This window comes from Rhamphochromis longiceps, linkage group LG3 (assembly GCF_057381845.1).
Source record: "Rhamphochromis longiceps isolate RC_006_pf linkage group LG3, R_longiceps_female_GT1.1, whole genome shotgun sequence".
NCBI lineage: Eukaryota > Metazoa > Chordata > Actinopteri > Cichliformes > Cichlidae > Rhamphochromis > Rhamphochromis longiceps.
The window spans coordinates 30,801,898-30,816,287 of record NC_140559.1 but is presented as its reverse complement, the minus strand read 5'-3'; the positions used below and the strand labels follow the sequence as shown (position 1 = coordinate 30,816,287).

The following is a 14,390-nucleotide window of genomic DNA, read 5'->3' as shown; positions in this document are numbered from 1 at the left end:
ATTTATTTCAAAAGTTTGGAAAGTTCACTGCTATTCATGTCTGTCTAGGTTAAGCGGCTGTAACCTCACAGAGAGAAGCTGTCAAACTCTTTCCTCAATTCTAAGTTCTCAGTCCTCCAGCCTGAGAGAGCTGGACATGAGTAACAACAACCTCCAGGACTCAGGAGTGAAGCTGCTTTGTGTTGGACTTGGGAATCCACACTGTGTGCTGGAAACTCTCAGGTTAGCTGACTCTTTGTTTCAGGAGATTTGGATATTTCACAACAACTGTCATTATTTTATAGATTTAAGATGTTGTTTCTGTTCTGGTGTAAGCTCTGAAAGAGCACAGTAGAAGAGAAAGACACACACACACACACACACACACACACACACACACACACACACACACACACACACACAAACAAACATAACTTTATTTATGTCTGTCCATCATAGTATAAAATAAAATGTAATAATATTTTTTCCATGTTTTTAAACAGAGTCCTTAAAAGCCTTTTTTAAAACTACTTTAACTGAAATCAGAATCTGTTCATATGACTGCATGTACATCATCAAATGCAGAGCAGTTCCTTACATTGTTGTATGTGTTTTAAGGTTGTCAGGCTGTCAGATCACAGGAACAGGCTTCACCTCTCTGGCCACAGCTCTGCGCTCCAATCCCTCCTTTTTGAAAGAGCTGGACTTGAGCTATAATCATCCAGGAGACTCAGGAATGAAGCTTTTGTCTGCTCAACAGCAGGATCCACATGTGAAACTGGACATACTCTGGTAGGAAAACAGGAAATAAAGCTGAAAATATATATTTTTTTCCAACATTTTGTAAGGAAGAGCAGATATTTACTTGAATTCATTTAAGGGTTTATTGTAACCACTGACCTGATGGCCCGTAATACAGTCTGTATGTCCAGTCAAATGGGCAACTGTGTGGCTGAATGACTCAGAACCAATCACAGTAAAGCTCATCTGTGAGTCAAAATCACAAAATCAATCATCTCTAACATTTTCTTGTCTTGCTGGTCAAAGGGGGTGCTCAAACATATCCCAGCTGTCACAGTCTTTGCCAAGCAGTTGCATACTGTGATATCATTCACAATAAGGGGTCATCTTGTTGATCTACTTGAGCTCAGTGGGTGAACAGGCGACCATATGCCGTATGGCCGGAGAGCAGTAGGCCTGGGTTCAAGCAGCCTTTTGCTGCATGTCTTTTCCTCTTCCTCTCACCACTTTCCTGCCTATCTACAATATATCTATCCAATTATGGACAAAAAAGTAAAGTAAGTGATAACCTTAACTCTAAGTTTACCTTAACCTTTAATTCAAGAGAGAGGCACAACTGACTTTTTTCAAATTAGTTTTTGCTCTGTATCAGATCGATTATTTTCTTTGTTTCCAGACTGCCAAGTTTTGAGAGAATAATTGACTAAAAACAAATAAACAAGGCTGGGATCATGATGAGTTAGGCCTCAAACAGTGTTTAAAATCAAATGAAATAGGCACCCACTACCTTATGACTGCATGACCTTGCAACCTCATTAAGGTTGACAATTGAGATTGTGCATTTCAATAAAAGATTGAGGTATTTACCCCAATCACATCCCATCAGGATTCATCATCATTGCCCACGAGCGTTGCCTCTCTCGTTGTGTGTAAAGCTTGGCTGTGTGGCAAGATTAGTTAGACCCAAAATGCAGGACATGAGAAACAAGGTGATTAAAAGGAAGCTTTATTGCTGAGCTTAACAAAATACAAATTAAAGTTGCTCAGGAAATGCAGAAATACACAAGGAGGAATACACAGCTTGAGGGAGAATGTAACAAATAGCTTGGGATGGGACCCTTGATACTGATGTTTGAAACTGTGTCGATCTTATGAAGTTCAGTTTTTTACTACACTGCTTTAAAGTGTTGCTCACAACACCAACATCACATGACCATCGTGTTATAGGCCTTCAATGGGGTCTATTTTATACAGAAAAGTAGAGACTGGAGACATAAGTTGTGGAGGCTCTTCCTTGTCTTTCTATTACACAGAATTTTATACCATTGTTTTCTGTTCATTTATACACACGTTCCTCTTTCCTTCAGTCATTCCTCTTGTGACAAAAAAAACCATCATATTCAATCAGGTTCACATATTAAACCCACTTGGTCGCATTGTTTTTTTTCACAAGTATAGATCTACAAAATAATTTAATAATTATTTACAATAAATCTGTAACTAAATCCTGCTGCTGTCCAGCTTCAACAATATCTCTGTGCAGTAATATTAGCACTGCGAATAACCTGCTTATTATAACTGTTACAAACTCTTTATACCTTAAAAGATTAAACACTATATTTGCAAACAATAAACAAACATATTCTATAGTTGTCCAAAAGTAAATATAAACCAGTCTATTTACATTTAGCAATATAATGAGTAAGAATGAGGTTATGTTGAAATCATCAACTGTAAAACTTCTACTAACATCAGGTTAAAATTATGTCTCAGAGCTACATGTGCTACGAAATAAAACAGATGTAGTAAGACCCACCACGTCTTTACACTACAAGTGGAATTGTGGCGACGCCACGCAATTTTCATAACCTTAACTGAAAAGTGCAATACAGCAGTGAACCAAAGGCTTTTACATCAGTAAATGTTTCCAGCAGATTACAACTGTGACCATACACTTGTAGGTGTCACAATAGCTAAGTGTGGTTTTGATGTGTTTAACCCTGACAAGTTCTGACAAGTGTCTTTGTCATAGTTCTTGGTCTGCGATGGGGGGTTTGAGTTTATTTTGGGATTGTTGACACTTTACTTTATTAACCTCTTAAGCCCCTTAAGCCTAACTGATCTCCTGCCTTTTGCCCCCGTATCAGGGGGCGTTGGGGCTTAAGAGGTTAAGATGATTTAGGTTTGGGTTTTAGTTTTCCTAATGTCTTTAAGTTTATTCATGTGTCCCCCAGTCATGTCTTTGTGTTTCATCTCGCTTTTCTGTTCCCGTTTTCCCCTCCATGTGTTTCTTTCCATGTCTCCTCTGTCTGTCATGTCCATCCATGTCTCTTTTCCTCAGCCATTATGTCTCTTTGCCTGCTCTGTGTCCCTCCGTCCCCCCCTCTCTGTCTCTCGCTCACTCCCTCTCCCTCCAGGCCTCGTCTCCCTTAGTTGTTCCCATGTTTCTCTCCTTGTGTTCAATCCTTTCTACCTAATCTGTCATGTCCATCCCTGTCTATTTCCTCCCCCTGCCCCTTTGTCAAGCCTTTGTCTCTTGGTCTGTGTCTCAGTGTGTTTCCTGTTTTATTTTGACAATCTCAAGTTCTGTGTTCAGTGTGTGCAGTCCTGCTTCCTCCTGTCAGATGACACCTAATTCGTTTCTGCTGTGTTCCCCATGTTTTTCCACTAGAACAAGTGGGCTGTTTTCCGTTATTTTGCAAATGTACACAGCAAATCCAGCATGTCCAAATTAACACTGTTGGATTTGATTTCAACACTATTAAAGTGTCTATGGGTCCACACCAGAGAGTGTTAATTTAACTCTTTTTGGAGAGTTGGTACGTTAACTCTGATTTAGTGTTAAACACCAAATCTGTCTGGAGTTGATAATTTAACACAGGGTATTAGCCAAGCTTTTTTCAAGGCTGTGGTATTTGCCCGCAAACAATACCTTTCAGCTAGCTAAAACAGAATGTTATGCTATCAGCGAGCAACATGGCTAATGCCTTTCACACAGCTTTGTCTCAACTCCAAAGAGCCACAGAAGTAAAAGCTAATAGAAATAATTGAAACAATCTTTGGAAAAATGACTTACCAAGCATGGCAAACAACTCAAATATGTAGAGCAAAATGTTCTGAAACGGCTTCACTTCAGCTTCGATTGGAGCCGTGCTGGGGGCGGAGTCTGTGAATTTACTCTGTTGGTGTCGTAGCCCCTCTAGGAGTTCAGAGTTAAGAGGTCAGGAGTTAATGTTTCCATTGTAACACCTCCAGATTTGACAGAGAAACACTCATTTTTAACACTCGATTTTAACTACTATCATTTTACACCTCAGAGTTACATTAAAAGAATGTGACTCTACTTAGAGTAAAATTAACTCTACTTTTGCAAGAAGACTATTAACACCAAAACATTTAACACTTTTGAATTTGCTGTGTACTGTTTATAAGGTTGGTGAAACCTGCAGTCAGCTGAGCCTGAAGAAGTCACATGGATGGGTGACAAAACGTTTCTCCCACTGAAAATGCAAAGTCCAGATAAACAGAATTGATTTTTTGATATTATGTAACCCTTTTGTTTCATTTCCCTTTATTACCAGATGTATTGCCATACATGCCAATGTTTTGGGTCAGATTGTTTTTTCAGACTTAGTCTCAGTCTGGAGCCCCAAAAGGTTGATTCTGTTCACCTGGATGTAATGTTTTCAGTGGGACAAACGTTTTGTCACTCATCCAAGTGACTTCTTTAATCTGAGCTCATTGCAGGTTTCCCCAAACTTATATACAGTTCAATGCGTAATGACTGAAACTAGCACATGTGAACAATAGGCTGTGAGGAGTTTCCCACTGAAAACGTTACATCCAGATGAACAGAATCAACCTTTTGGGATTTACTTACCTGGATGATTGAGCATGCATCAAGACATCTCAGTCTGGAGCTTACGTGTACCATCACACCAATAAATGCAGAACCACCCTAATCTTTGGAAATGGATTTTGACTTTCCTACTGTAAAGAGGAAAAAAGTGAAGCAAGTAGTTGTTATTTATGCAGAGCAGATATAGTCATGTGAGAAAATTAAGAATTCTTCTTCAAAGTTCCTCTTAAGTTATTCGATTCCTACTCATGGCTAAGCGGATGCTACAAGTGTGAACTGTTTTGCACCGTGTCATTTATACAGGATTTTGGCTTTTTATTTACATGTCTAATTCTTTTCAATTTTCTCAGGTTGTATTTAGGTAATTTAAGAACCTTGTACAGACCAGTTGGTTTCTTTTTTAAAAAATTTACTTTGATATATAAATCCATAGAACTGGAAGTGCATTATCGTTTTCATTTTATTATGGAATAAAAGGAAACAAGATTATTTCTCTAGAAAAGATTACTCAGACAATATAAAGGCATGTTTTCACACTAAAAGATAAAATTCTCATTTCAGTGTGGAGCCTCAAGGAGTCCAGTGGATGAGACCAGGTCTAAGGAAATGTGAGTATTTTTGATGTATCAGTTCTATTTACACCATGTTGTACTGTGTTCACATTTTTTACACTTTAGTTGTACCTCTGTCAAATATATGTAATCATGAATTTTACAAAAAAGTTACATATCTTCTTACTTACTTACTAAGTAGAAACCAATTTCTGATGGTAATACACTCTTAAAAAATCAAAAACTTTTGCATACCGGATCTTCTTCATACATTAACATGAAAACCATGCAAATAAAATTAAAAGTGTTTATTACAGACCATTTGCACTGTGTCTCATTGTCCCCTTTAGATTTCTGTGACCTGACGCTGGATCTAAACACAGCACACAGGAACCTCAAACTGTCTGACAACAACAAGAAGGTGACACACGTGAAAGAAGACCAGCTGTATCCTGATCATGATCTTAGGTTTGATCACTGGCCTCAGCTGCTCTGTACCAACAGTCTGACTGGTCGCTGTTACTGGGAGGTCGAGTGGAGTGGAGAGGTTCGTATCAGTGTAGCTTGTGTAGGAATTGGACGGAAAGGAGACGGCGATGACAGCAGGTTTGGAAGGACTGATCAGTCCTGGAGTCTCTACTGCAGTAATGATGATGGTTACTTTGGAAATTACAATTACGCATCAATAGTGATCGCTGTCCCCTCCTCGATTGTCTCTCACAAATTAGCAGTGTATGTGGACTACCCTGCAGGCACTGTGTCCTTTTACAGTGTCCTCCCTGACAGACTGATCCACCTGCACACTTTCAACACCAAATTCACTGAAGCACTATATGCTGGGTTTTATTTAAGGTCACCTGGCTCCACTGTCTCTTTCTGTGACGGCTCAGAGTGAATTTACTGCGACAAGACACATTCTCACATTAGTGTGGAGCACCCAAAATTTAGTAATACATGTACAATGACAATAAAGAGCTATTCTACTCTATTGAGCTTCATTTGTTTACCAAAAATGCTTCTAGATAAATTATGACTTTGTACGTTGTTTAGTTTTTTTTAACTTTCATCTACTGAAACTACTTGACCTGTTAAAGGTTAAGTTTATCTTTGGGATGGCGAGCGAAATGCATCTCTGGATCCTCCAGTATGGTGATGCTAGAGCAACCAGGTGTTTTTTGTTTTGTTTTGTTTTTTTAATAATAGGCAGTGAAATCTCAGAGCATTCTCATTCCCAACACACAACATACCGATGATTTGTCACATAGCATTGATATGTTACGTGTTGTATAAATGCACACTTCATGTCTCAATTTGTATTTTATACTATTTTTTATCACAAGAATAAAATCTGTGACAGAGTTTCTATTCGTGTGTTTTATCTGTGAACATGCATGCAAACTGATATTTAAAAAAAGAAATGAAAAAAATCAAACTATTCCTTATTTATTTATTTTTTTACAGATGCTTGTTATTATACTTAAAACCTTTAGAGTACATTTTCTAACCTTTAACCAAAAAGTAAAATTATGGAGGACATTTTCACATGATGGCCTTGATTTACCAGCAAAAATATACTTTTAATTTATCTAAATAAAGCAAACCCTCACATATTCATGGAAATGAAAAACTAGAAAACAGCTGTCAGTTTAGAAAAAAGAGAGAAGCTACTTGTTCCTCTGTTGCCAGAAGAGGTCAGTACAGTGGGTGGTTCAACATGTTTGACTTTGCTGAGTTTTACACATGATGCCCTCCCGGACCTAAAATCAAAAACAGTTTCGCACTAATGATAAATGGACTGATTGTTACACAGCACTTTGCTACGACCCCAAAGCGCTTTAAACAACATGTCCCATTCAACCAAACACTTTCTTCTATGCTTTTATCTAACCCCTAACATGGAAGCATTGGAGAGCAACTTGGGGTTAGTATCTTGCACAAGGATATTTGGCATGCAGACTCGTGTAATCAGGGATCAAACCACCAACCTTTCAGTCAGTAGACTGGCTCTACCTCCTGAGTTACAGCCACCACTGAAGCCTAATAACCTGTTTTAGAAGAAGCTGGTCAGGATAGTATGGATTTGTTGGCATCTTCACTTGAAAAAAGGTTGGTTTTATAAATGTAAATGTAGAGGAGTGGAGGCTGATGTAAAAGTACACTGTGATACAGCTCTGAGGTATTTTAAAAGCAACTTATGTATAACAGTAGCAGCACCTACTTTCTATATGTACATAACTGGCCTATTATTTACCAAACAGATTGAGTGAAAGTGCTATAAACAAACCCAAAGGAGCTAGTATTGTTATCTTATCTGTAACTTTGAGGTCACGTGATTTGACCTATGACCTATTCTTTCTCTTAAGGATAGCGATGCAGTGATATGTGCCTGTGTCGTTGAGTCTCAGATGACTTAAGAAGACACTCAAGCCATCCGTTCCAGGTGAACTGAATGATACTGTCATCCTCTGTAGTGCTCATCTGGATACGCCTCAGTGTTAGTCTCACTGTTATAGAATAAACATGTGTTTTCCTTTTCACATTCATTAGGTCTTTTTGCAGGAAGTCAGGAGGCTTGTTAGTGTTGAAATTTTGAGCCATGTTATTGTGATGTTGCTCTTTTGCTCAGCTTTGTAGACCTATTCTGCACTCAGTGAAATTAGCCTGATCTGCAGAGGTTAAACGGAAATATATAAACAGAATAAAATGGTAATTATGATAAAAGGCAGACAGAACTTATAAATAAATGAGAAATAATGAACAGGTGAAGCCTTTAAAGAGAGCATTTAAACTCAGTATGCATAATGTGATTTGTAAGTAGACTCTCAGAACTGAAGAAGCTTCTCAGGTGAGAGGTGAGACATCTTCAAGAAACTTAAAGAAGTCCAGACGCTTCTCTTTCCAAGCTCCTTAGAGTAGACTCATTATGCGTTTCCTTATTTCCTGTCATATAGAGCTATACTGTTTCAGCAATGGATGAGTGCATTAGATATGACCATGATATTTAACAATGTTAAATAAAAAGGTCATTATGTATAGAAGTAATACCAGTGAGCCGGAGCCTCAGGCTTCTTTTCTACTCATACTCTCTATGATATCATAAAGACAGGATATCCTTAGTAAAGGTACCTAAAGCACACATGCACTGGATTTGAGCCACACACACATGCTGTTTAAATCTTCTATTAAATGGGCCAGCCAACCAAGGAAAGTTAGCTTAGATGCAGAGGAGGAAAAACTTTTTGTCTCAGGCAAAAGAGAAACTGACGCCAGTGCTCTAGTTTTTAGTTTCCATGTCCACAACCCTCATGGTTGTGTGCATTTCCTTGTGTTTTCCCTGTGTCTCCCTGTGCCTTAGTTTTAGGTCATTCCAGTGTAGTTTTGGATCACTACTTGCTTTTCTGTTAATGAAGTTGAGTCTTTGAGTTTAACCTTGTGTTGAGAGTCCTGTGTTTGGGTCCACTCCTGCCTACACACAGACGTTCCCTGACAGATCGATGCAACACAGAACAGAGGAAAACTCAGACATAAATACCCAAAAGGTAATAAGGGAAGCGGAAGCACACAGGGAACACAGCTGAGGATAATTACACGTGGCAGGATGGGGAGGACATGAAAACTGAAAACACTCACACCAGACACGGACTTTCAATGCAACACAGGAAGTACACAGAGATAGCCTGGAGGGAAAGAGAGAACAAGGAGGAGCACATGACGGGATGATGAAAACACAGAACACAAGGCACCAGAACAAACATCACAATATAAACAGTTACACAGAGGTAGACAAAGAGGGCAACCTATTAGATACACAGGGAACTAAAATGGGAATACAGGAAACCCGAACTAGAACACTAGACACTATGGGATAAACTAAGATTAACAAAGAGAACCTTAAACATGAATCACAATACAAAATTATAAAGACACAAAGAATTCAAAGTGCTGGGTCGAGTGACCCAGGATCCTGACACTGTTGGTAAATGGAGACGTGTTTGTTTAGTAATGACAGAGTGAGAAGTGATTTTTAATATGTTTGATTAAAAAATCTTCTGAAATGAACTCTTTACCAGAAACTTGTAAGATAATTGAAGCCACTGAACAGGCTTTGTTGTGTTGAATGTCTGTTGAACTGTGAAATATGTCTTGATGCATTCTCAATCATCCAGGAAAGTAAATCTCCAAAAGTTGATTCTGTTCATCTGGACGTAGCGTTTTGTGGGAGAAACCAAGTGACTTCCTCAGTCTCAGCTGACTGCAGGTTTCCCCAAATCTTATAAATATACATTTGCATAATGACTGAAACCAGCCCACTGAAGGAGCAATGGGCTGGGAGGTCAGTTCCTTCATCATAATTATGCAAATTCTCATGACCATTGATCAACAACCACTGACCAAAACCCACTGATCAAAGACCATGAGTACCATTCACAGAGAGTTGGGGAATGGCTGCAATCACAGCATTGTAAGATGGCGAAAGATGTACCCTTAGGCCCCCTCCTCGATTCAGAGATGGTCTTTCCCTTTTCACGTAAATGGCCTCCTTGACTCCGCGCTCAAACCAGCGTTCCTCCCTGTCCAAGATGAGGATGTACACATCTTGGACAGGGCGGGCGCACCGAGGGCCCTCGCGCTAGCTTTGTGTATATGTGTAGGGATGGGTATTGATAAGATTTTCACGATTCCGATTCCATTTTCGATTCTGTTTAACGATTCGATTCTTTATCGATTCTCTTATCGATTCTTTTTAAAAAAGGAGAACAGAACACTAAGGTCGATTAGCTTAGAACTTTGTTTTATATCTTCTCTTTGAACAAGATAGAAATTTAGGAGTAACATGGCCTTACAAACCCAGCAGTGAAATCTTAAGAGATCCACAGCCTACGGCTCTTCAATGGGGTGTCACAGGGTCCCTCTCCTCACCTTTGTCCTGATGTATGAAATTACAGGTGTGTCAAAGCCCCGAGCAGATCATGTCATTTTATGGGTGCAGGTTTTCTTTGCCCTGTAAGAAGTCAGCTGGTTCATGCTAATTGTAGCTTTAAGAGCACATTTGACTGTGAGATTGTGAATCTGCTGCAGCACTCGCCAAACTGACTCTTGTGAGCATGGTAGCTGCTTTGTGTGATTCACTTCTAGGTTCTGTGAGCATGGGTTGTTCAACTTATGCCTGAGGAACTGAATTTCATGAGTGGGCATTGAACACCTTCACCCATAAAAGTACAGTACATCGTTTCATCGTTATGATTTTAAGTTGCAGGGGAATGTTGACATAAATATAATTTCATGTTAGTCCCTCCTACAAAAGAGCCCAGCTCCTGCAGCCTCCTCTCTTCCCCATGTGAGCTCCTGGTGCATGTTAGGGAAGGAGTAATCCTTCACTATTTGTTTAATTATCAACTGAGATTAATTTCTGGCACAAAGGCAGGAAGATGGAGGACAGTGGACACTTCAGGTCCAAAAACCTTACACAATGGCAGCATGAAGCTAAAACTGAGGATTCAAAAACTACTGTGTGACATCATGTTGGCTGCAGTCATCTTTTACATAGATGCTAGTCTTGCCTCGTGGCAAGAAGGTTTTGGTTTTAAACCCAAACAAAGATGCCATCAACATAAAATAGATGCTAAATAGACGATCTTAGCATGCAGCCTTCTCAAGAGTTTGACTTGCTGGTTAAATAAAGATTAAAACACAGCTCTAAACTATGAGTCCTCCATGTGGACAGAGGAAGCACACAATAAGAAGAACTACCAGCCTGAGATACAACATCAAGGCCCAGAAGAAGATAAATAAAGATCATTTCTAAGAGTGAATCATGCAAAACTACTCTAGTCCAATAATAGTCAAAGGGAGCTGGAAATGAGCCGAATATGTGCACATGAACCAATCAGCGACTCTTATTCAGAAACACTACACAGAAACTTACTGTGCAACACTGAACAAGGAATAATTCTCTGTTCATGAATAAATCATTGTATCAAGTATTAGTTGACCAGAAATGTAATTTCAATCCAGATATTTATCTAATATCTCATATAACATGTCAAATGAATTAAAATATTTGTAATTATTGAATGTTTCAGTTATTCCAATATTTTCTGTTTATGTTTCTGTGCTTTCTGCATGAGAGCTTCAATCATGGGGAACTCTTCATATCACACAAACTTGGTGGTAAAGTGGTAAAACGTTGTAGAACAGGCTTATTAAGTTTTATTAATTAATGCAATACTTTGTTTTGATATTAAAACACGAGAATGATTCTGAGCTTAATAAAGCAGCTGCTCACCCAGTGCAGGACAGAAGAGAGGCGCACTGAATATTGAAATAAAGAGAGCTGTGCAGCCGACATTCTTCATAAGACCTAAAGTGTGAAACCACAGAACAACAACCTTTAACTACAGTATTATTTAAATAATTCTGTTCAGAGGAATGGTGGAGAGATGGTGAGTCAGACAAAACCACACAGAGAATATCAACTCAAACTCGGCTTTTATTACTTAAAAAGGCAAAATGTGGTTTGTGTCATTAAGGAGTTCGTTTTATAATGATGGTAAAACTGAATAAAGACAAATAAATGACATTAGTACAAATAAAATAGCAATTCAGCGATATGACTTCCCACTGGGCTGATTGGCTACAGAGGGAAAGAAGGTCAAAGAGAATGAACTCACACTTGGATGTGACCGTCTCACACACACATACGGCTACTTTGTGCACTCAACTTCACAACGAAAAGAGAGAGAGAGAGAAAATATGGTTTAGATCACAAACACATAAGAAAAACAAACCTTTCCTGCAGTTAATCCGAACACTGACACGCTGATGACGCTGTAATAAGAGCCTCCTGCCAGCGACGTAACAAAAAGAAAATTACCAACACCAAAAACAGGTCATCACAAACACAAAATATGCATAACATAAGTGCGTTTCAATAGAAAAAACAAAACACAACTACTGGTAGAAGTGGTTTACACATTTTACCGTAAAGAAACACAAACATGCCACTATTTGGAATACCACAGCACACAAGTGCTATCCTTTGTAACAGGATAGAAACAATTCAGTGTAAAAGGAAGAACAACAATAAAACAACAAGCCTATCAGGCAAAGCTTATGAGCAAAAAAGTCCAACGTTCTTGAGGCAAATTTACTAACCTGTTGCGCAAAGCGGGCAAACACAGAGTTTTTATCCTTTGAAATTAGGAAGGAGAAAATGGAGACGTCTGTTAAAACTTTCGGTTTCATTCTGGGGCTTCGAGACTTATTTTTTTCACTCAAAAAACCTCTCGATAGGTCCGGTTTAACTTTAAGTTTACTAATCTGAGCTCTGATATGAATCACATGACCTCATGAATGTTTTAAGTTTGTGCTTTTTATGCAGCTCCGCGTGCAAATGACGCTTTCTGCACAAACAATTTATTTCTGATCTGAAGAGCAGATGTAGAATCATATTTCGATTCTATTTTCTAGATGATGTAATGATGACACTTTCAAACACACAGTCACAGACGGTATGTGCAGGCAGGCGTGTCTGCAAGTTGGAAAAAGAACAAACAGCAAAGTCAGCAAAATACAGACAAACTGTGAATCTGCTTTGTGATTTTCTCCTCTTCACTCCAACAACAAGTCCAACTTCTTGCACATTCACAACTTTCAAAGTCGCAGCAAGTCCAAAGTCACAAAAACAAATGGCGAGTACAGCCTGCTGAAGCCTTCACGTCACGTGCCGATTACGTCACCACAGACAGACGTACATGACTCTCTCAAACAGCTGATGAACTTAATCCAACAAGGTTCATCTCAACAATTTAACATTAATATTTTTCACTTTTTTATTTCAAAATTACAAAAAAAAAAAGAATTTCACCATTATTACAGTGAGTGTACACACTGAGCTTTTGTAAATATTTGTAACAAAATAATTAATAATTCAGGAATGATTCATTAATGCACAACCTAATTACAAGAATCTAGAGTATAACTGTGGCACTCTGTCTGTTTGTAGATGATGTAATGAGTGAATGAAGGCAGACTCTCTCTCTTTCCCTCTCTGTCTCCTCAACAGGATCATTTGTAGTCAATGTGACACAGACCTGCTATCAGGCAGAGGAGAACCACAACATCACACTGGAGTGGACGTTCACCACCAAACCTGACACATTTATCCTCCTGAGAAGCAGCATTTATGTCCTCTGTAATGGACATTCGTTTTAAGTCTATATCTTTTGACTTATTTTAGCTGTCCTCATGTACTAAATAGAGGACGTCCTGGGATTTCCATTGATATCTTGTGTGTTTAGGCCTCTTTTAGATTCAAACAGAAAGGAAATAATAAAAAAAGTTCATTTTTTCTCAGACTCAGTTTGACAAAAAGGCTGAAGCCATAATCAGTGTTCATCTGACACAGGTCCAGTCCCGAGTTATCAGTCCTGAGTCTGAACAGTTGAAGTCTGATTCGTCCTTCCTGAGACTCTGACACCTGAACGCCTTCATGAACATGACAGGTGTTGAGGTGAATACGTTGTGTTAAATGAAACCAGATTTCTGCCCAAACAAATTGTCATGGACATAATACAGGACAGAGACCGTTTGATCAGTTATCTCTCCACAGAAGATAAAAATATAATTCCAGGATCTGTCAGGTTTGGTTGTGAGCGCCCACTCCAGTGTGATGTGTGTAATGTTTTAGTCTCTAACACAGGCAGGCCCTGTGAACAGGGGAAGCAGTGGATTTAAACACCTGTTGTTGAAAACTCAAAACAGATTTTGGCACAAAATGGAGAATCCACTGTGTGATCATGTAGTTCAAAGTTCAGGCTGGAACTGAAACAACAACAAAAGTGAAGATTCGGGAACAAACATGAGATTCCACCAACCGTCTGAACAGAGATGTAAAAAACACGTGTTCAAGTCGACTGCAGGATTTAACTTCAGGACTTCTCTGAGAAATTTAAGGTTCCTCCTGAGTGCTGTGACCATCTCGTGGCATCTTTGAATATTGCACCGGTGTAAGGAGTGCAGTGAAACTAGCACTGAATCAGTTTTTAACAAAAAATGGAAACGTCTCATGACTCATTTACTCATTTAATGAACTATTCTGACTCTTAACCCCTAACTTATTTATTCTTTGATTATTTTTTTTTCCTTTATTTGGTCAAGTTTGTGCACACAAACACACAGACAGTGAGCACACAATAAGTAAGAAAAATCAAGTTACAGAAAGCAAATATAAAGACTCATTTACACCAAAGAGTGGGGCT

General features: G+C 38.8%; 1 protein-coding gene across 4 annotated transcripts in view; it reads left to right on the top strand.

Annotated features, from left to right (window-relative positions):
- LOC146674054 (protein NLRC3-like) overlaps nt 1-14,390 on the top strand; it is a 176,731-nt gene that overhangs the window by 6,139 nt on the left and 156,202 nt on the right. For 2 of the 4 annotated variants that reach the window (XR_014908972.1, XM_085392568.1), the window contains exons 8-11: nt 49-222; nt 598-771; nt 5,141-5,187; nt 5,481-5,736. Coding sequence is in view for 3 of the 4 variants with exons in the window: in XM_085392568.1 (XP_085248694.1) it covers nt 49-222; nt 598-771; nt 5,141-5,187; nt 5,481-5,736 (651 nt within the window). In the remaining variant the exon portion in view is untranslated. Of the gene's footprint in view, nt 1-48; nt 223-597; nt 772-5,140; nt 5,188-5,480; nt 6,493-14,390 lie in introns of those variants that run through there. The other 2 variants (XM_085392565.1, XM_085392567.1) reach the window with 1 other exon arrangement.